The sequence below is a fragment of the Acipenser ruthenus genome, chromosome 9 (assembly GCF_902713425.1).
Source record: "Acipenser ruthenus chromosome 9, fAciRut3.2 maternal haplotype, whole genome shotgun sequence".
Taxonomy (NCBI): Eukaryota; Metazoa; Chordata; class Actinopteri; order Acipenseriformes; family Acipenseridae; genus Acipenser; species Acipenser ruthenus.
The window spans coordinates 11,457,961-11,481,132 of NC_081197.1; the positions used below are offsets into that span (position 1 = coordinate 11,457,961).

The window sequence follows — 23,172 nt, forward strand, 5'->3', positions numbered from 1 at the left end:
CAATATCTGAATCACTGTATACTACAGTCGAATTATAGAATTTTACCAGTGTGTTCTTCACCGTGTTACTTTGTGATCTTATTAACATGAAAAATCGTGAGTCAATATATACCAGCTTAGTAAAGCAATGAAGTCATCAGTAAGTATTATATATACTGTAAATATACTTTAGCAAAGCCAGACAATCACACCTTTTTCAACCTGATTTCCGATTACATACCCACTCTGCTGAAGTTTTTTTTAATCTCTCTCATTGATTAATAGGAACTATGACGATTTAATTGAAACCAAACCCCTGTTACAGGTTGACATGCAGATAATGAGATTTCCGTATTATGCATTCCTAAAGAGTAATATTATGCATTTGAAACATTACATTACAAGGAAATTATACGAGACAGTTAACATGAGAAACCTGTTGTCAGCATAAATAAATACTGTATAAGGTTACAGACGAACCAACCTGATACTATATTGTACTTGTCTAGTTCTATACAGGCGACTAAAGCAGCCACAAGCCTGTCTTCAAACTGGAGTGAGGAAAGGCTTCTGTCAGGATTTGAACAATAAGAGCAGTGTATTCAAGGATGCTTCTGAGGCAGAAGCATGTCGCGTTCAAAGAGAACACTATAAAATCAGCTCAGTGAGGTGTAAACAGGTGTTGGCAATTTGCAGACAAAGACTGCAACTGTGAATTAAATTTCAAAGCCCTGGAAATGGCGTTAGGATCATTCTGCCTCAATCTGTGTGACCAAGACGAGCTACAGGGATCACCAGTCAAGTGGTAAATTGCTAGCAAGATATCTGCCATCAAATGAGAATTGTCACTGAATTGTCTGTCAACAGTATCCCAGGTTGTGAAGCGATGGAGGCAAACAGGCCACCACCAGTCAGTGTACATACCAAAGCAAAGTCAAATCAGCATATTGGAAGAGCATATCCCCTTTTGGTATTTGTGTAATTTATTTAAACAATTTGATTTCTCCCCACAAGAGAGAACTGATAGTCAGTGTGTGTTCTCCGATCCGACTACCAAGTAAATTGCCTTTTTAAACCAGGAGGACAAAAGGCAGCCCTGCAGGAGTCCTCTGGAGCTCAACATGCACCTGCCTGTAGGGACAACAATAAGAAATGAGGTGAAGCAGTCCCTGACGACTTTACTCCCCCAATCTGAGGGAGTGCCAGGGCATATGTGTTGCTCCCTATGGGATCCCAAGCCAGTCCTTTACCAGGTGGATCACTCAGGGACCTTAAGAATTTTCTTTTTACTGCAAGTTTGGTTTTGTATGAACCGTGGAATCTGTAAGGGATCTGTAAGGGTGAATTTTATCATAGCTGCAACTATTATTAATAACATTTAATAATGTGCATAATCTAATCTAAATAGACTTACTCACCCACCCAGAACATTCTCTTCGCATGAGACAAACAACACAAAGTAAATCATCCCAATTAACACTGATAGAATTGTATATGGCTGGCAGCCATCTTGGCTCAGGACTGGGTGAACAGCTTGGAGCCAAGATGGCCACCCTTTTCAGAGCTACATGGTTATTAAGTTAAATGGATTGGTGTGGTGTCTTTTTGGGGGGGGGTTGATTGACTGATTAAGAGAGAGAGAGAGAGAGAGAGAGAGAGAGAGAGAGAGAGAGAGAGAGAGAGAGAGAGAGAGAGAGAGAGAGAGAGAGAGAGAGAGAGAGAGAGAGAGAGAGAGAGAGAGAGAGCAAGCTTGTGCACCAGGATAGCTGTGCTTGGGTGCTGTTTTTTGATGTTTTGGATTAGTATTTTTGTTTAAACCTTTTGTTTGTGAATCAGTAAAAGTGTACAAAAGCACTGAATCGCAGTCTGCCGCCTCTGGGTTTGCTATTTCTGCCACTGGCCAGCCTCGACCGCCACGTCACTACACCACAATGTGTCCCAAAGAGAAATTTGCCATAAATGAATGGGCATCTTCTGAAAAGAAAAATAGCAGTTTGTCTCATAGGGTAATTATTTAGATTGTGAAGGAGTCGAGCAACTTTCTTTCTCAAATTGACGTCTATTTTACGCTGTACACATCATTTGCATATGGATGCTCATTGGATGAATCGCTCCCTCCATTAAATTGATTTGATCAGTTAGATTAATCATATGTATCTAAATCACTGCTTATGCGAACAGAATGGCCATCAATGTAGAACTATCTAAGATGTACACAAGGGAGGCCAGTGTGAATAACATACTGTCGTCAGATAGGTAAGATCGTATAGTGCAATCCACGGCTTTTGAGCATGATTTGCTGTTGAAGAGCGACGATGAAAAGTATTTCGAGAGAAAAGCTTATGGTGACAAAAAAATAAGGCTTCAGATAATTATTAAGTGTAAAAACTGTATCAAATGAACTGTTCTACATTTGCATGTATATCATTTCTAAAGAGATGTTTTGTTTTTCTTTAGCTATTAAGTTCTAGGTCATTGAAGTGAAATGGCCCTGATGTTTGTTTTGTAATCTGTCACATTCCAGGTCCCTTCTACTACACCAATGGTGACAATATCACATTTTCTTCCTGTAAAACCTGAATGTTGTAAAAAGGAGATCCCGTTTAATTTTTCTTGCTTAAGCCACAGCTGAGCTTTCTGATAACATTAGAACCTCCTGCTGCTACAAGCATGGGACACATTGCTTATTAAAATATTGTACTATTTTTGATAATCTGTGTACCGAGACATTTAATGAACAAAGGGACCACGCTTTCTAACATTATATAAAGGCCTTCTTTGCACTGATTTTCTGCACGCTGCTCTGACTGCCTTCAGCAGTGGAAGGTTATGAATGTCACTTGTAAGCTCTGCCGTAGTGCTGGGAAATTATGAAAAAAATAATTAAACCATACCTTACTTTAAACCATTTGCCATTCATGTTCTACTGCAATTATATCCAAATTGTATTACACACTGTTTGCCACTGAAGTTCCTTACAGCTGTGCTTTCTTGAAAATGCCATTATCTGCTTCTGACGTTTTCAATTTTGAGATCAGTTCTATCAAAGTGATAGGGCACAGCTCAGTGCTAGATTCCCTTTAATGTCATTCCAGAGACAAGTCCTCTTAGGGCAGACAAGGCATGAGATGCCATCTGTCATGTGCAGATTACACTGAGAGCCTAATTAGAGGAATTTGCACATAACTGGTAAGTATGGCCTTACAGCATTTGACAAGCCAGGGGTTTGGTTTGAACTTTTTTTTTTTTTTGCTTAGCCGGTTTAACCTGTCTTTTTGGAGGCTTTTAGTCGTGTATATATATATATTGTGTTTCAATATTAACAGGCGGAAACATCTACTTAAGGAAAGACAGATAAACTGGGTTACGTAAAATCTGTGTTAGTTCATAATAATAACATAGCTATTGACAGGCTGCGATCATCTGAAATCAAGACTGTGATCATCTGAAATCCAAAGTGTCTTTGTTATAGAACCTGCATGGGTGGGCAGAATAATATCCATCCTGGATAATCAACCATCGATCAATTAATCAATTCCTTTTTTCAACCTGATTCATCTATAAAATACAATGTCATCTTTTACTGTTATTTTACACTATGAGAAACTGTAACCTTGACCTAGTAGCTACATTTGTTTATTTACAATTGAAACTTGACCCCAACAGGTTTAAAGGAAGAGGAACACAAATGACAACTTGTTTCCCAATCAAGATTATGGTTTCACCTGTTCTTTGTCTAAGCAACAACGATTGAGGTTACGAGCACCATGAGGAATACACGACTGGTTGGCAGTTGGCGTCCCAAAGACAATCTCATTTAAATGTCCTGGGACTAGCCCTTGGGTGCGAATCCCTTCCTCACATCCTTTTTATACCCATCCCCTGATCTGTGCCTTTCAACAACTTTGTCCCGGAGTTCTTTTGAAAGCGCCTTGGTGCTCATGGTTGAGTCTTTGCTTTGAAATGCACTACCCAGGAGAGGGGACCTACAGGAACTGCTTAATTTATCCTGAAATCATGTGAATCACTACAATTTAACACAGGTGGAGGCCACTTAACTTGGTGTGTGATTTTGAAGGCGATTGGTTACACCTGAGCTAATTTAGGATTGCTATTACAAGGGGGGTGGGCACTTTAATTAATTTAATTAATTTTCTACAAATTTCTAGAATATTTTTTTTCACTTGGAAGTTGTAGGGTAGGATGTGTAGATAAATGAAAAAAAAATATTTTAATGCATTTTAATTCCAGGCTATAAGGCAACAAAAGGTGAACATTTTGACAGGGGGTGTAGACTTTCTGTAGGCACTGTATATTTTGTAGTGGCTTTAAATAAATACCAAAAAAACAAACAATGACACATCGATAGATGAGAGGGTATGGTGTCATCTGTCAGTGGATTGTCAAAAAATATATGCAACTATGTTGATAGGGCTAAGGGGTAGATGTACTAAAGTGTTGCACCTGTCGCAATAGTCGCAAACCAGTTGCAAACGAGTCAATGAAATGCACTAACCATGCGCAATGCTGTTAGCGACTTTTTAAGGAATGCTTTGCGGCAGCAGTTTTTCTTTGCAGTTCAACCTTAGATGAATATCTAATTATGGGCGATTACTGCATCAATTAGCCAAAAGGGGGCGCAGATAGTGCAAATGAGGGTTCTCAAATATTTTAATGAGATGTACTAAAGCTCCTGGCAATTGTGACACTTACAATTGCATTAATTTGTTAAGAACTTTTGAAAGCATGTTTTAAACAGTCGCAATTGTTGCTGGCATTTTTTTCCAGTTGTGCTCAATGCTTTTTTGAGGCGAACACCCAAGTACCTAATTTACACTAAAGTCAGGGTGCACTTACAAGCCTTGAAAACAAATTTCTATGACATTTCTAGTTTCCCCAACATGTTGGGAGCAATATACTGCACACATGTGTTGAGTACTATAAATGTATGTTTGTGCGATTTTATTGTATTGTTTTTAAACCTGACACCTCCTTATGTCAGAGAAACATGTCCGGTTTAGCGAGGGGCTACTGTATGATTGTGAAAAGCGTTTTGGGGGTGAAGGTGGGGGCCCCAGATTACGTTTACATTTAACAAAAACAATGTTATTTTGATTCTTGTACCCTTGCATGTATAGTTGTTATCCTTCGGGTACCCTCTGCTGCAGCAAACCACAACTCAACTCCCGCTATTTATTTGAACAATGTGCATGACTCTCGCAATGTATAATGCTAGAGATCTTGCTAAGAAGACGCAACAACAATTTAAATTAGTATATTGCGGTTTTTACTATGGCAAACTTTTAAAAGGGTTAGTAAATACTGAAACTGAATCACTTGAGATAAATGTGAAACTCAACCCTAACCCTAACCCATTCATTCTGAGCTCCTGTGTCATCCCGTGGTACACCCCCAGTTATTTTCTTCTCTTCAGTATTGGGTGGCTATTTATTGAAGATGCCTCTTTCCTACACTTGCATTGAAATAATTAAAATCTATTCTGTGGTTTACGGTCTGGTAAGAAGAGCAGGTGGTGGCTTATCTGTGGCCGTAAATACAGGTTTTACTGTGGATTCTGTTTTCTTGAATTCGGTGGAGGCCCCGGGTGTCAGATTGACTTAGATACTCTCTTATTACACCACATGCACAGACGTCTGACTTGGAATCAAGCCCAGAATTAAACAGCCAGCAATGAGACGAAGATACAGAGAAATAAGGCAGCCAGTGATAACATGTGCATGCCAAGCAGCCCCCCATGACACTTGCCTGGTCCTTAATCAACATTTGAGAGTACTAAGCTCATGGACCTAAAGATGATCTTTCTCATTTCCATAATACAAGTAGAATTTAAATCATCTTACATCTTTGAAATTAACATTACATAATTAAAAAAAGAAACACGCCAGGAGATTGTAAAGCTGGTATAATACTAATATATTTTGAAGTCTGTTCTCTCTCCGTTTCCAGTAAACCAGGATTTAGCGTTCACCTGCCAGTAAACCACAGAATGTGTTTTCCTTTTTCAGTACTAGAATAGTGATTCAATAATAGTGATTGAGAGAGAAACTTTGAATAAGCAGACAGTTTTGAGCGTTTTAAAAAGCACATCTTTTTTATCTTCAAGTTAATACTACATTTTGTTACAAGTGAAACATAGACCCAATGGTGTTTTGTACCAGTCATGACCTTTAGAGCATGTTTGCTGAACAAAATATGGTACTTTGTAGATTGTTCTGCTCCCTTTCATATTATAATAACACCACTTGTGGCCTTGTACCCAGATACACTAACATGCTATTTATGTATTCTGTACAATCAGAACAACACTTGAACCTCTGAAGACACATTTAAAAAAAACAATACACCCTTTTATCTTTAAATTTCGAAGAAGGGCAGCTACCGTCTGTGGTAAATGTATACAGCAGGTCAAGGAAATAAAACCCTTTCCATGTCGAAGAAAATGAAAAGCAGCTCCTGAATATTTTCTTCCAAGACGAAAAAGCACTCTGTATTTTACAGTAAGGGCACAGTGGTCTATAATTTGATAGAAGTTTAGGTGTTATTTTGTGTAGAGAGTGCTAGTTCTTAGATTTGAGATTCGTTGAAATTATTTGGATATGGTTTTGGATCAAATCTGAATGGAGGAAAAAAAAACAACGATGCATTTTTGGTAAAATAATAACTGTTAAAAAATAAATACATTAAAGAGTAGCTTCAATTATACTGTCCCGTTACTTTGTATAATGTCTGTAATCATTCGGAGTAGGTCTTATGTAATTACTCAAATAATGGTGCTTCTAATATAAAGACACTTTGGCTGTTAAAGCTTCTAAACTCATAGCCAAGGCATAGTAACACAGACAATGTTTTAGTAATTGCAATAATAACTTCTCAAAATGAAAGCAAACTCCATAAAGGTACGGTAAAGCAAACAAATAAACCAAAAAAACTGCATTTTCTACTTCGTACGTATATTCAATTAATCGTCTGTTTTTCTACTCTTTAGCTTTTTTTTTTTTTTCATAACCTTTGGACACAATTGGTCCTATTTGAATAATGAGTCATTGTTTAGGGATAACCCACTTAGTTGGTCCTTTACATTTTTGTCCTAATTAAGAGACTGGCATGACTGCAGAATGATCATCTTGCTTTTGGATCCTATCATGCACAGTTAAAGTTACACCTTTTCTGGTAAGCTCAGTCATTATTTCTACTGACCACACTTCACTATTCAACATTACAATGCTGCACATGAGGCCTCGCTCTGTTGCTTTATGTATAATATGAATCGTTTTAATACTAGATTTTCCAAAGCTGACATCAAGCTGTGTTTTCAAAGAGTACAGTACACATATACAAATCCCTTGGGTTTTGCCTGAACTTGCTCATGCACCCCATCACTTTGAAAATCAATCACATCTTATGAACAGTGTATCCTAGGATACATATAATAGCATACTGTGGTTGTATTAGAACATGGCATAAGGGATAGCCAGTCACTACCAACCTGGATAATGCCTTTCAGGTTTCACAAGCCATTGCGCTGTGTATGTATATATATATATATATATATATATATATATATATATATATATATATATATATATAAGCGTAAGCCTGCTACTTTTTAATGTTTATTATAGTTAGTTATTGTAAATATGGTACATTATTCTTATATCTACTAACCTGAAACATTTGTATTTATTCTCTGCTAATAGTTTTCAAAAGAGTAACTGGTAGAATAATAATTAAATTGAAGGTCTCAAAATGTTTGTTTCTTCTTGTAAGTTATTCAATCTTATTGCTTAAGGAATCCATCGTTATAACGCTGTTGTCAGGAGTCATAATTAAGAAACCACACTATATTGTTTGTGTAGTGCAATGCATTTTAAAATCACTCATAAATCCGTAGTTTGCTGACTGATTTGCAATTCTCACATAAGTATGTGCTGAAATCTCCAACATGTTCTAATGCAAAAAAAAAATAGTGGGTTTGTGGCGGAGTGTCCCGCCCCTATATATATATTTATTATTATTTGTATTTTTGTTTGCGGCGCAGATCAAAGCGCCGCGTATTTATTGTTGTGTTTATAATTTAAAAACCCAGTGAGGATGCGTGGCTGATCAGCTACTGATTATTTAACAAGCTGACAGTCACGCATCCTTACTAAACTTGTGCAGACTGTGGCCGAGGGGTAATAAAATAATTAACAGCTAGCTAACCCCTCGGCCAGAGTATAAGAACTTGCAGCTGTCCATGCTGCGGGGGAGAGTGTACAGAGGAGAGAGAGAGAGAGAGAGAGAGAGAGAGAGAGAGAGAGAGAGAGAGAGAGAGAGAGAGAGACTACATTTAAAAAACAACTGCTAAGTATCATGCTGGTGCTAAAATCAGCACGCTTATTTGTTTGTTTATTTGTTAGGCCAACGTGCCTTTTTGTTTTGTGTTTTGTTTGTTTAAATCTTTTGTTTTATTATTTAATAAATACGCTGAGCGCAGTAGCGTTCAGCTTCACCCGCCCATCCATTGTTTTGTTTCTGGTACTTCCTGGTCTGTGACGTCACCACACATGCCACACAGTTACAGTGGTTAGAAGCAAGCATTTTAACTAATGCATCCATAATTTCAAACAATCAATTGTAAATCTTGATGTAAAACAATACGAAACTAATTCAAATTATTTTGCACAGCGGTCGAGATGCTCGCTTGACAGGTGTTGGAAGCAATGCTTTCCACTAATTCACATCACAAACTGCGGTTCAAATAGAAAACCTTGGTACTCGAGCAAAAGGGACAGAAGCACAAACTCGGGTCACGAGATACCATTAACCTGGATCTGCACAATTTTTCATGTCTGTAAATCTGTTGGATCTCTGCTCAAAAAACATGTGACTGTTTAAAATATTAATTTCTTCTGCAAATAAAGAACCTTTTGTATAAAAAAGAGCCTTATACTTAAGTGCAAATAAATGCATAGAATACAAAAAAATAACAAGATGAATGCAGATATAGACTTATATTTAATGAACGAAAAAGGTCATTCGATCCAGAAACATTTCCAATTGATGTGCTCTGTGGTGTGTTTTGAGAGGGAATGAGATGTGTGTATGTGTAGAGTTGGGTGATGAATTCACCCTTTGTCTTCTAAACTGAAACGTGTGGGTGTCTGCAGGATCTGAACAGAATTAAGTGCACTTTGCAGTAATAAGGGGCCATGCTGTCCTGTGAAGAGCAAAGCCAGCTTCACAGCCTGCTCTGCTCTTCAGTTTTTATCAGTGCATTTGAAGAACTAATATATCACTGAATGCTTCACAGCATCTGGTGAGTCCTGACACCCACTCTTTGTAAAGCAGAGAAAATTGTTTTATCACTGTATTGACCGTTCAAAATTAAATGACAGAAACTAGAAATGCATGACTTGGAATTACTGCTGGATAGTTTTAGGATGGAGTGGTTCTTTATAGAGTTTGCTTTGTACTATATAGAATTGGTTGAACGTCTTGTGTAGGCTTGGAGGAACTCTAAGAAAGACAGATTGTTCTTTTTTATACAGACGGTTGTTCCCGAGCTGTTATATTAATTTCAGCTTAGAGATGTGCCAGACTACTCTTATTTGACTGGAGTAGTAAAGCCAACTTCCCTTTCAAGATTAATCTACCTGTATTATTTTTTTGAATTTCGAAAAAAATCAGTTTCTCGAAATCTTCTAATTGATGTTACCTTCTTGCATTACTTTTAACTATGTTTCTCTAAGTATGTTTTTTACATGGTTCCTTACTGAGTCATTTGTCTTCATTTTTATAGCTTAAAAAAAATGAAAACATGTGACATTTCAAAATCTAACTTGAAATTGAGATAGGTATAATAAGCTAGTCAAAATGAGTCAGTTTGACCCTCTTTTCTGAGCCCCTGCAGTTGTTATCCCAATATAGAGTAGTCAAAAACATTTTTAAAAAATCCAGTTTGAGGCTTTACATTGGCTGAATCCATCAGAAGAGAAGTAAATCCACATAGGTTTTAGGAACAATAGAAAAATCTAGACTGATTCTTCCATGGAGCCTTCAAGGTTTCTATACCACTGATTTTTATATTTCATTTTTCTTACGTCCAATGTGAGAGCTCAGTGGCACAACATGCCCGATACCAGCAGTCAGGATAGCTGTAATGAGTAAAGGCAAGCAGTCATTTAATATATATATATATATATATATATATATATATATATATATATATATATATATACTGCATTATAATTGACCTCAGTACTGCTGCTCATTCATTAATGAATGGTTGTAATTTAAATAAGGGGAATGGGGAACACTATGAATCCTTGAACCGGTTTTAAATCTTCCTATAAATGGATAGTACACTGGTGTCATGTTTGAAGAGTCATCTTGCGTGGTTCAGTGATTGCTTTAATATTAATAATTATACAAAAAAAAAAAATCATAAATGTTATGATTAACCACAGCCTACTGCTGCATTATTATGTAAGCTTTAGATAAAAACTTATTGTGAATGACACAAATAGATAGATCGGCCTTCTAATTAAATGGTTTCTGTCATTGAAAAGCAGGGGGTGTAGAGTCTCTGGTGCTAAACTTTCAAAACAGTTTATCACTGATTTTCAAAACAATTTGCCCCCCTGAAACACGATCTGGGTTAACAAAGAGTTAAAGAGAGGCAATATTTACTGTAGCTCTGATGCTGATTTGAATTTGATCATTAAAATACTGTAGTGAGGGGGTATCTAATGACTATAGTGAAGGGATATCTGATGACTCACTGTAGCATCACAGTTAGTCCGTTATTAGCTTATTGTATTTCTTTCAGTTGACTGAGCAGCAATATTGTTTAATATCTGAACAAACATTTGAAAATGAACCTGGAAGATTAGAACCTGTTTGCTTATTAATTTGAAGCTGCAGTGTCCCGTTATCTATTACATTTCTGAATGAAATAAGATTCCTGGGGGGCTCTTTACTACTTTCATCCATAGCTTACCTTTCTATGCACGCATCACAAATCAGACCTTTGTGACTTAGTAGTTTGTTTGCAGGTAGTTTCAGCTGCAGGCACTTGTGAAAGCATCCTCTTTGAAGTCGCCTTTTTCTTGCCATTCAGTCATTCTGCAAACTTAACACGTGTGTTTTTACTACAACCTGCAGCAGCAGGAGGTCATGGATGCCACCTGCAAGCGTCTGTGTAGCTCAGGGAACCAAAACAAATATGTAAACCAAGGGTAAAACGTGATATCCACATAGTGTTCACCAGGAGACGTGTTCTCGTTTACAAGATCATGCTCCCATCTACTTGACATTTTTGTTCCCACAATACTTTGTAGTGAACGAAGTGATAATGCTGGCGGTTTGTTTTTAATTGTTAATTTTTATATGCTTTAAGAAACACAGAATATGTAAAATAACATATGGGTCAGAATATTTTATTATCATACAATATATTATTACCACACAATAATATAAGTCTCTCATTGGTGTTGGGTTGATAATCCAACTCGAGACATATATTGTGTGATAATATATTCTGACCCATACATTATTCTATTTGTATCACATCATAGACGAATGCTCCAGTTAAAAAAGTGAATACTATGGGTGAAGTATTTACTTGAGTTGCCATCAAAACAGAAAGTGACTTGGCTGTTAAATATATTTCAAAAGCAGACATTTTTAGAACCCATTAAACACCAAGTAGGACAATAACCATGAAATTACCATGCATTTTCTGAAGGGAAGGGGTGACCCAGTCTTCATTTGAATAACAGGAATCTCCCCTTTCCAACCTAGACATCTAATTCAATCAATAATGGATGTGGGTCATTCAAGTTTGGCTCAGATTCAAAATCTCATGCATCTCTAATGTTTTTGCCCATTACCTAATTTTTGTGCTGTGTCACTGCCTAGCAGCTTCAGGACTTCTGTTGAAAGTATTCACACAATGCATTTGAAAATATACTGTAGTGTGTATCAGCGACAAATTGCCAAGTCTTTTAATAAAGTGTCTCATTTATGGGTTCTTTAGCCAATAGCAGGAAGAGTGGTGATCATTTTGGAACAGGCATTATTTTACAGCAGAATATTATTGTTATTTTTGGATGGAAGAAAAGATTTGAGATTCTAAAGGGGCATTGTAATGAGTGCCCTACTTGACAAAAATCTGTATTCCAAACAGCAGCTGCACCTGGGATTTCAAGAACCAGTGTGTCATGCATCTTTAAATGCTCTACTCCCCTTCATCTCCTCCCTCCTCAACACCTCTCTACTCAACACCTCTCTACTTTCTGGCATCTTCCCCTCTGCCTTCAAAAAAGCCTCTATCACTCCCCTCCTCAAAAAACCTACCCTCGACCCCACCTCCCTCCAGAGCTACCGTCCTGTCTCCCTCCTACCCTTCCTCTCCAAAACCCTCGAGCGGACTGTACACCGCCAGCTCTCTGCTTTCCTGTCCAACCACTCTCTGCTTGACCCTCTCCAATCTGGCTTCCGCTCTGCTCACTCCACTGAAACCGCCCTTCTCTCTGTCACCAACTCACTTAAGTGTGCCCGAGCTGCCTCTCTCTCCTCTGTCCTAATTCTCCTCGACCTCTCTGCTGCCTTTGACACTGTTGATCACTCTATTCTACTATCATCTCTTGCTGACCTGGGGATCTCTGGCACTGCTCTGGCCTGGTTCTCCTCCTACCTCTCCAACCGCACTTACCAGGTAACCTGGCGTGGAGCAACCTCCACACCTCACCCTCTCTTGACTGGAGTCCCCCAAGGGTCAGTCTTGGGTCCTCTCCTGTTCTCTCTCTACACCCGCTCCCTGGGCCCCCTCATCGCATCCTATGGTTTCTCATACCATTTCTATGCTGATGATGCTCAGATTTTCCTCTCCTTCCCCACCTCTGACTCCACCATCTCCTCCCGTATCTCTACCTGTCTGTCTGCTATTTCCTCCTGGATGCACTCGCATCACCTCAAACTCAACCTCTCTAAATCTGACCTCCTTTTCTTTCCCTCCTCCTCCCCCTCCTCTGATCTCTCTATCTCTGTTCCTCTGGAATCTACCACACTCTCTCCCTCTTCCTCAGCTAAAAACCTTGGAGTCACCCTGGACCCCTGCCTCTCTTATTCCCAGCACATCTCCACTCTGGCACGCACTTGCAGATTCTTCCTGAGCAACATCCGAAGAATCCGACCCTTCCTCACCAACTATGCTACCCAGCTCCTGGTCCAGGCCCTGGTACTCTCCCGCCTAGACTACTGCAACTCCCTCCTGGCTGGCCTCCCTGCGTCCGCCACCCGTCCGCTCCAGCTCATCCAGAACTCTGCTGCTCGCCTGGTGTTCTCTCTACCTCGCTTCGCCCACGCTACTCCACTACTCCGCTCGCTCCACTGGCTCCCGATCACCGCTCGCATCCAGTTCAAGACTCTTGTACTAGCCTACAGATGCCTTGATCAGACTGCACCCAGCTACCTCCAGACCCTCATCTCTCCCTACACCCCCACTCGACCTCTCCGCTCCGCCTGCACTAGAAGACTGGCTCTACCTCCGCTACGCTCCCCTGCCTCCCGAGCCCGCTCCTTCTCCACCCTTGCTCCGCAGTGGTGGAACGACCTTCCTACAGATGTCAGGACTGCCCAGTCCCTGACCACATTCCGGCGCCTCCTTAAGACTCACCTCTTCAAACAGCACCTGTAGAACTCCTCTGTTGTATCCTGGGACACTATCACCCTTCATTTAAATATGCTTTATTTTGCTCTTATCTGCCCCCTATTTTACTGCATTTAATCCTGTACCTCAGAATATTGTAATCTCCCAAGTGTTTAATCTGTAGTATTTTGTACTTAATCATATCCTGATGTAACTATCACTACTTAATCATATCCTGATGTAACTTTCACTATTATCTGCTGTATTATTGAATTGTGGTTTGTCACACTTGAGAATTATTGTATTTCTTGTTCTTATTGTATGACTTATATTGTAACACTTGAATGTATTTGTATTTGCTTGCGATTGTAAGTCGCCCTGGATAAGGGCGTCTGCTAAGAAATAAATACATAAAAAATAAAATAAATAATGTAACAGCAAATGCCCCAGGAGAAAATTACTGATTGGTTTACATGGTCTAAAATAACTGGTGTGTGATTGAGGAAAACAACTGGTGCAAAAGACAGTGATATCTGAAAAGTGCTTGCCAGTGAGTTAAACCCCACACTTTCATAGTGCTGCATTGACCTAAAGAGTGTGCATGGGTATGCCTAATAAAGCAGCCAAACTCTGTGCTCGTTACAGTATTTATAGCCACCTCTGAATAAAATGCAGTATATCTCCCAGAAATTAGAAATCATTGGCTCCATTAACATTTTAGTAAAGCTTGCATATTCAATGTGCTGCTATTTAAGCTACATATTCCAAAATGTTTAATATATTATGTCAAAGAACTACAGTATATTGATTAATGTTAAATGGAGTAAAGCTTAAGAAAATGCTGTGCACTAACAGTGTGATTTAGGATCAACAACATTATAATGTAAATTACCTAAAAAAGAACTAGTAACTCAACCTCCATCTTTCAAAGTCTTGTAATGTTTTGTGTTTTTCCGAGGAAATCAATACCCAGTCCATTAAAACTTTAGAGTTACAATGAAATTGATTTCCCTACCCTCCCACTCGTTCTCTATATACTGCTGCTACTATGATACATTCTAAGATTCAACCGAATTCCTGTCGCATGTTTTAGGTAACTACGGAGAAAGCGGGATGGAGGCCTTCAAAGACATGGCAGCCAAGGAAGGGATCTGCATTGCTCATTCCTACAAGATCTACAGCAATGCTGGTGAGCAGAACTTCGATAAACTACTGGGGAAGCTGATGAGCCACCTCCCCAAGGCACGAGTGGTGGCCTGTTTCTGTGAGGGCATGACTGTCCGAGGAATTCTAATGGCTATGAAGAGACAAAACCTAGTAGGGGAGTTCCTACTGCTTGGAAGGTGAGCAAACTCTTATGTAAATGTTTGTAATATTATTTATTCCATACACTTGTTTAAACCTACTCTGAGAGAGTCCATTCAAGTTTATAGAAGGCTCTGTCAATTAAGGACCAGGCACAGGTTTTAATTAACCACAATATAAGAGACCTGCGAAAAATAAGTGACATGATGGAGACTTGGGGGGTTCAGCGAAACAAAATCAATTGCATAGTTTAAACACGTACTCTATCTGATCTGGTTACTTCACATTACTATTTGTGGTCAGACATCATTAGAGCTAAACAATTCTGATCTACACAATTACTTGATCATGTTGCAAACACAGAAGGAATATTAAATGATGGTTCCTGGAATGCAATCTGTTTAGTGGAATCCCAAATGTGAACGCCTGTCAGATTCCCATAAGCACAAAGATATGAATGATTGATGGTTATTGAGGCTCCAGCCACCCGACTATAAGGGAGGAGAAATGCTTGTTTTTGTTTAATCTTTTATTTTGGCCCTTGTGTCTGTTTATTTGTTTGTTAATAAACATGCGCACCCACGCTTTCAACTGCAGCTTTCTGGACTCTGAGTTTCATTCCTGAGGCTATCCTGTTACATTTGGTGTAAGGAGTGGGATAGCACCCCCCTAGAAACTCAGAGACCAGAAAGCTGCAATCAAACACACTGGTGCACATGTTTATTGACAAACAAACAGGCACAAAGGCCAAAATAAAAGATTAAACAAAAACAATTCGGCTGTCAGGCTGGGCATTCGCCTTCACTGACCATTTTCTCCATAACACAGTATAGACACAACTCACCAGCACTCCTCTCAAACACCAACCCCTAACAAAGGGATTTATCTTCCCTTATATCCTATGTGACTGGAGCCTAATTAATAATCAATCATTCCATTAAGGCTCCAGCCACATTCTCACATGTATTCTGGCAGGGAGGATTTTAACCCCCTCCCTGCCAACCCTATATATATATATAGCACACACGCACACACACACACACACACACACACACACACACGCACACACACACACACACACTCTATTTACATGTAGGGCTTTCACCCTGCCACAATACCTTTTAAGTCTAACCTTATTTTCTTACAATACAACATTAACACTTTGAGAAAATATTCTTAATGTATCATTTTACCATTTTATAATGGTAAGATAAAACCAAATGTTTTTTTTCTACAGTGTTGTTTGATTGGAGTTTGTACTGTATAAGCAGGTGTGATTGTAACTCAAGTTCAACACCTCCAATATGTTTCACAGTTACAATAAAAATCTATAATCCCAGTAATTAGAAATAAAATCATATTGAATAAGCAATTGTTTGGATTTTGAGGATTGATTCCAGTTACCAGGCTGGACTGTTGTTTATTTGTGATTGTCTTACTCAGACTGAACGGTTTTCAGTTTTACAGCTCTCTGGGTCATGCACAACACTGTAATGACTGAGCTTGTATTAAAAATAACACAAACGGGACCAAGTCAATTGATCTGAATTGTACTGGATCTTTATACCACCACCTTTAAAATCATTATAATAACCTACTCCTTGAAGTTGTATGTATGCACTGCTACAGAAAGTAATACACCAAATAACCTTAATTGCACAGTTGTTAGTTGTCATAAAGTAGTATTTTGCTTATTGATTTCAGTGATAAATGTATTGCAATAGAATACACAGAATGTGTTAGTTGTGTTGCTAGGTTTTTTGTAATGTGTGGTAACAAACTCCTTTAATCCACCACCACACACTTTATTGATGCTTGTTATATTACGCAAAATGTTTAATAAAGCATACTTGACTATTTTATAAACTGCAACAACTACATTTACAAATGCTTTATACATATTTGCAAGGTAATACTGTATACTTTATATCATTTTTGAAAGTGACCATATTTGCTGAGGAGCTCAACTTCTTTGGACCCCACAGCACAGCACAGCACAACACAGCACAGCACAGCACAGCTCGGCTCAGTACAGCTCAGCGCAGCACAGCACAGCTCAGCTCAGCTCAGTACAGCTCAGCACAGCACAGCACAGCTCAGCTCAGCACCGCACAGCACAGCAGAGCACAGCACAGCTCAGCTCAGCACAGCACAGGACAGCTCAGTGCACCACAGCTCAGCACAGATCAGCACAGCTCAGCGCAGCACAGCACAGTACAGCTCAGCACAACACGCACAGCACAGCTCAGCACAGCACATTTAAAACTCCCCTGGTTGAAATTGGTTGTGATTCTATTCCAGTGGCTGCAGTGTTTGATGTCTTGAAAACCATTTCTCCTGATTGTCACTCCCATCATCATCCTCATCATCCTCATCCCCATCAGTATATAAAGAAGACAATAATGGGCTCTGTGCTAAATACAGTAATGGATACAAATATTATGTTCCTCTTATGCCTGGACGACTGGAATGAGAATAAACATCAACAGGTAACATTGTAGGGTTGTTGTTTTTATGTTTGCTTTATTAAACTAACTAATGAATGATACAACATTGCTCAGGTATATTAACCAACTCTGTATTGAATTCCTATGAAGTAAACGTTTATTAAGTACATGTCTGCAGTTATTCATATTAAATGCTAATATTTTAAAACATAGCATCTGGTATTAAGTAAAAGAAAGTTTGCTTGCCTTGTCTTTCAGGAACTCTGTTACACTTAAACTTCCTAGGCCATTTCACCTCAGCAGTGTCTTGGGGGTGAAACATCTTATTGGTTCAGTTATCATGTTTGAAAATAAAAAATATATGTTTGGTAAAACATAGTTTTCTTTCATTGCACTTTTGAGATGTATATAGTGAATAGATGGCATGGAAAATGAATGAAATTATTTTGTTAGCTACAATCACTTTAAACATTCAGTTTCACGGTGTGGTGGTGTTATCACATACTACTGATCCCCGACTATAATTATGACTGTATGTTATCTCCTTGCTACTAATATTCAATACAACAGCAGATGTTCCCCATACGGCTCTGAAAAGACATTTTACTATCAGAATAAATAATAGGATTCTGCTGCAGAAGGCTGTGTTTTACAGTTTTTGTCGCTCGAAGTACAGACAGCTGCTAATAAAGAAAGCAGAAGGGGACAGATCCATCTTCTTTATTGTCTCGCTCATAGCTCCCTGAGTTTGCCATATAGTAAATATTATTGCGGATGAGTCTGGACAAAGGTACAGGATAGCCATTCATAAAACAACAGAGCTGTCATAGCAGACGCCACCAAAATCAATACACAAGCTATTTTAAGTTCAGCTGACTCGATAGTCCACTAACATTTGAAGATGTTGATACACTAAAAGCATATTTTTTTTTGGGGGGGGGGGGGGTTGATAGTTTTAATTTTTTTTTTAAAATACAATAATCGGAATTTAACCTTTAACATACGCCTATCATCTTTAGGCATTATTTCTCACCATCCAATATATTCAAGTGGGGGTGTATTTAGTTCACTTTTATGTGGGAAGCAATTATTAGGTTAGTATCCTGGATTTAGCAGGCTGAATAACTTTCATATTTGCACGACTCTGATTGTAAAACTAGTTCATGATGTTTGTAGCCTGAGGCATTCTGAGTATTTAGAATTGTTTTTGATGATGTCAGAACCATGCATGGTGAAAAAAATCAGCTTCATAGACTTTTTTCTGAAATGTTAGTTTAATACAGCCGATAAAGACCCCCAAATAATCTCATATACTTGGGTTCAACAAATGTTGTGTTTTGAGGTTTGAACAAAAATGCTGTTGAGTATGTTAAAAAAAAAACAACAACAACAACAAAAACATGCTTCTCTTTCAACGCCAATGATATCAAAACAATAAAATTTATAACAGACTCATAACCAACATCATTAGTGTTCAGGGACTCCTTAGTGGCACCTCGTTCTACCTCTAATCCAGTAACATCCTCCTCCACCAGCACTGATTTGGATAGGACCCAGCCATTCTCATATCTATTAAAATGTAGCTATACCATATTTCTGGACTGTGACTTACTTTATAGATGAGAGCAGAGCAGACGAGTCTGGCGGTAATAGCTGAAGGCAGCAGATAACGTGGATAAAATACTTAAACACCCTTTCGCTGGTAGCTGGCAGCATTTTTCAACTCTGTGCAGTAAAGAGGCAGTGATAGCTGGCAAGGAAGAGGCTATTCAACAGCAGTGAAGGGAAAAAGACTTTAGTTTTTTTCTAATTGAACCGGTGCATTAGAAATCTGACATTATTGATCAAATTCCCTGAATCCCTACAGGACTTTGCAGTCAGCCGACACATATAGCAAATACAGAGGCCTAATGAATTGCATGAACTGCATCAATAGACTTGTAAAACAGCAGAAGGTGGATGACAGGGCTTTTCATCCTATTTTAACCACAGGAAGAAGCATTAACATTTGTTTTAGAAATAAACCAGGTGTTTTTTTAAATGCATAAAGGAAAATGAAATATTTTGAAACTGTGCCATAAGTTAAGGTAATTTGACTTTGAGATTCCTGCGATTAATCACTGGAAAGAGTTACAAATAGTTTATTAAGTAATGTGACTTGAAGGCTGAATTTTAGCTGCAGGCAATTTAATTACAATGCTAGATTACTGCAGGGTTGGACAAAGAACAGGGGCATATGCAGCACAGCACTCTGCAATATACAATGTTAGTTCTGCCAAACAATCCTGTATTCAAAAATATAGAATATAAGTGAGGCCATTGCAGTTAGTGTTTAATTTCTTTTTATCAGTTTGAGAGATTTTCAGCATGACTTGTAATGAAAAAAGTACTTATCCCTACTTAACGATTTACATTTAAAGGTATTCCGATCTCAAGCAATCTCAGCAGTCGAAACAAACTGAAATATGTGATCAGGCATTTACATTTACATTTTGTTACCTTTTGAAAAACTGTCAGCCATGCTTAAGTGTTAATGCCTTAGCGAAAAATGGAAAGCTGCTCTGGCAAAACATTTTCTAAGATTTATATTTGATACATCTTCTAGAGCTCGAGAATGGCATTAGTCTCAAGACCCATTAATTTATGCAATGTTAATACACATTAAAGGCGAATGATGCTTGGTCTCTCTATAGCATACATGTAAATGGTATTACAAATTGTATAATGCTGTGATAAATCCAAAGAAGGTGATGCATTTGAATGAATATACACTGAATGTGTGTCAGTACTTAATTATGACTTTTCTTTACTAAAGATAATTGTTCAAATGTATTTTGGACCAAAATATGAATTTGAAAGTTACAGTATGTCATTAACCATGAACTAAGTGTAATAAACTCTTACTAATTTGTATTTTTGCCCAAATAATTATTATTATTGATTTTTTATTTAATATATAAGTTTAAAAGAGCATAAGAATGTCTAGACAAGGCATTGGTATGGTACAGATTACAATCAGTGCCACTATTCTGAACTGCGTCTCCACTGGTTTCATTATTTATTTAGAACCAGGTTGGAAAATGATCTTGACTGGAATGCATTTCGAGAGTCAGAGCTGTGAACCACAGCTCTACGCTTTATGGATCCTGAACATGCTATATGTGTCAGGGATCCGATTAGGGAGTAAGGTGAGCTTTTTGTAATGAGGATTTTTTATAATACACAAAAAAATGGTAGCCAAATAAATCACAAAGGTAAAACCTGAGAAATTACCTAGCACTTAAACCCTAAATTCAGTTACATATCACAAGGTTCTCTTAATTCAAATAAACATGTTTGAGTCCAAATGGACCACATAGACGACACTCTTCATTGAAGCTGTCCTGAGAAAACTGATACAGACCTGTATATTACCCTCAACATGCATTATCTAATTAATGTTGCCAGGGTCTGTCTTGTACAGACTCCTATTTCCCTGTGCCACACATAACAAACAGAGTGAAAAGTTAGCTTTGCTGTGAAGGACAAAACAATGTAAGAAAATGATTCAGTACTATCAGCTTCCAGCTCCAGCTGGCTTCTATCAGAAGTTATAGAGGCCTGCTGCTTTGTCAGATTCATAGCAATCCACTCAAGTGCCAGCTTTTTCTAGTTCACTTTTCTGCTTTTGTAAGCTGTCAAAATAAATGTCTAAAATACTACTGGTCAGCAAAGACACAATAGGTACCTATTTTTATTTTTTTTTCCGCTGGTCTTCCAATCAGTTATTTGCCTAAAAAAAGACAAACTGTGCCCGTTGAAGCAACCAATCTTGCAACTGCCACATCAGTTTGTAGCAAACATATGCTCAATAAATTCAAATATCACAGGACTGTATTCCAGCAACAATTTATGCAGGGATTATACTTTGGGACGGTGCTTATTGTTAAAGTGGTCTGTTGGTACCATGTTTCTGTCTGTGTCTTATAGATAAGCCAACCTGGTTTGGCTTGACTGACAGAAAAAGTGATGACTATTCATCTGGAACTATTTAAAATTGCTTTCATGATATGAAACCTATTTAAACTGCAGGTCTTCAACTCTACTGGGGAAATCTCACTTTGAGCTTGGTTATGAGCGTCAGTTAGACACTACTGATAGAGCATTGCACGCCAGTCAATGTGAATTCCAATCCAAAATACCAAAGCGTTTAAGTGACATTGGGTAACTTTTAGAGGTGACTTGAATGTAAAGCTAGGCGTTGCTTCAGGCAGCTATTTCAATGAATATAAACAACGTTGACAGACCGGCAATTCACACAAACCTGACAACCATCAATCATTTAGTAGCAAGTAGCACGCAATCCTCAAGTGTTAGACCGCAAGAGTTAATGTGCTATTTTGTGTGTATTGTTCATTAAAGTGATTGTAGCTAACACAATCATTTTAAAATATGACTTGCCTGTTTTGCACTTTCATTAGCTACAAACAGTGGGTTTTAGGTGTGCAAAGTTCTTGTACTAAATGAAGTTAAAGAAAGTTCCCAGTTTCCATGCCTTAATCTCTGGAAATCTGTAATTGTTGCAAGAAGATGAAGGTGCATTTTCTTATTATGTCTTCTGGTTCAATGCATGATACGGGTTAAAATTCATTTATCTGTATTTCTTCACCCTTTCTGTATATGTAAAAAACTATATATATATATATATATATATATATATATATATATATATATATATATATATATGATGGCCAGGGTTTGGCTACCATAACATCTGCAATAATATTTTATCACATTTATTAAGGAATTATACACGGTATACAGTTAATTGGGTTGTATCTAATTTATCCTACATACTGCATTTCGTGTTATAAAAAAAAATACTACAGTAAATGCATAAAATAGTTAATATGTAGTCCAGATTATGGAGGATTACCACATCACTGAGGGAATGTCCTGTATCCTCTAATCGTTTTTGACAAAAAAAATGCCTCGGCTGGTATTAGGAGTGATTCTAAAAGGACATTTTACCTCACTAAGTAAATGCTTTGCTGTTTGTTCTCTGAAATTTAGGTTTCTAATGCCATGTGCTTTTATAATGTATTTAATCATGGCTGCGTCTAAATTTTAGATTTATTAAATGTCTGACAAGCAGTATCAAAAATAGGAGTAGATCCTAACCTAAACCTGAATGGGCAGCAGTGTGGAGTAGTGGTTAGGGCTCTGGACTCTTGACCGGAGGGTCATGGGTTCAATCCCCGGTCGGGGACACTGCTGTTGTACCCTTGAGCAAGGTACTTTACCGAGATTGCGCCAGTAAAAACCCAACTGTATAAATGGGGAATTGTATGTAAAAATAATGTGATATCTTGTAACAATTGTAAGTTGCCCTGGATAAGGGTGTCTGCTAAGAAATAAATAATAATCTTCAAATATTGACTGATAAAAAATTCCTGTGTAGACATAAATCAGTCACAAGGTGAGAAACTTTAATCACATGTGTAGGAAGGCATAATATATTTTAATCACAGGTGTAGGAAGGCATAATATATTTTTGTCTATAAAACTGACTAAATCTGGATATACGTTGTATATTTTTGAGCAGGATTTCCACAGAAACCTTCACTGCTGCATGTTGCCATGGCAACACATATATCAGCAGGCCCTTTTGTCATTTGAAAAAGCCACAATGAAACAATGAAAAGACAAGTAAAGATATTAACTGTCTTCTGCATGTCCTGTCAGGTTTAACATCTACAAGGACCCTACAACGATATATACAGTACCAGCCAAGGTAGACACTTGTGA

The 23,172-nt window shown here is 38.0% G+C and overlaps 1 protein-coding gene across 3 annotated transcripts in view; it reads left to right on the forward strand.

Moving 5' to 3' along the window:
- Window positions 1-23,172, forward strand: part of LOC117405888 (metabotropic glutamate receptor 5) — a 78,180-nt gene that overhangs the window by 17,921 nt on the left and 37,087 nt on the right. For all 3 annotated transcript variants that reach the window (XR_009329594.1, XM_034009362.3, XM_034009361.3), the window contains exon 3: window positions 14,727-14,976. Coding sequence is in view for 2 of the 3 variants with exons in the window: in XM_034009362.3 (XP_033865253.3) it covers window positions 14,727-14,976 (250 nt within the window). In the remaining variant the exon portion in view is untranslated. The remainder of the gene's footprint in view (window positions 1-14,726; window positions 14,977-23,172) is intronic.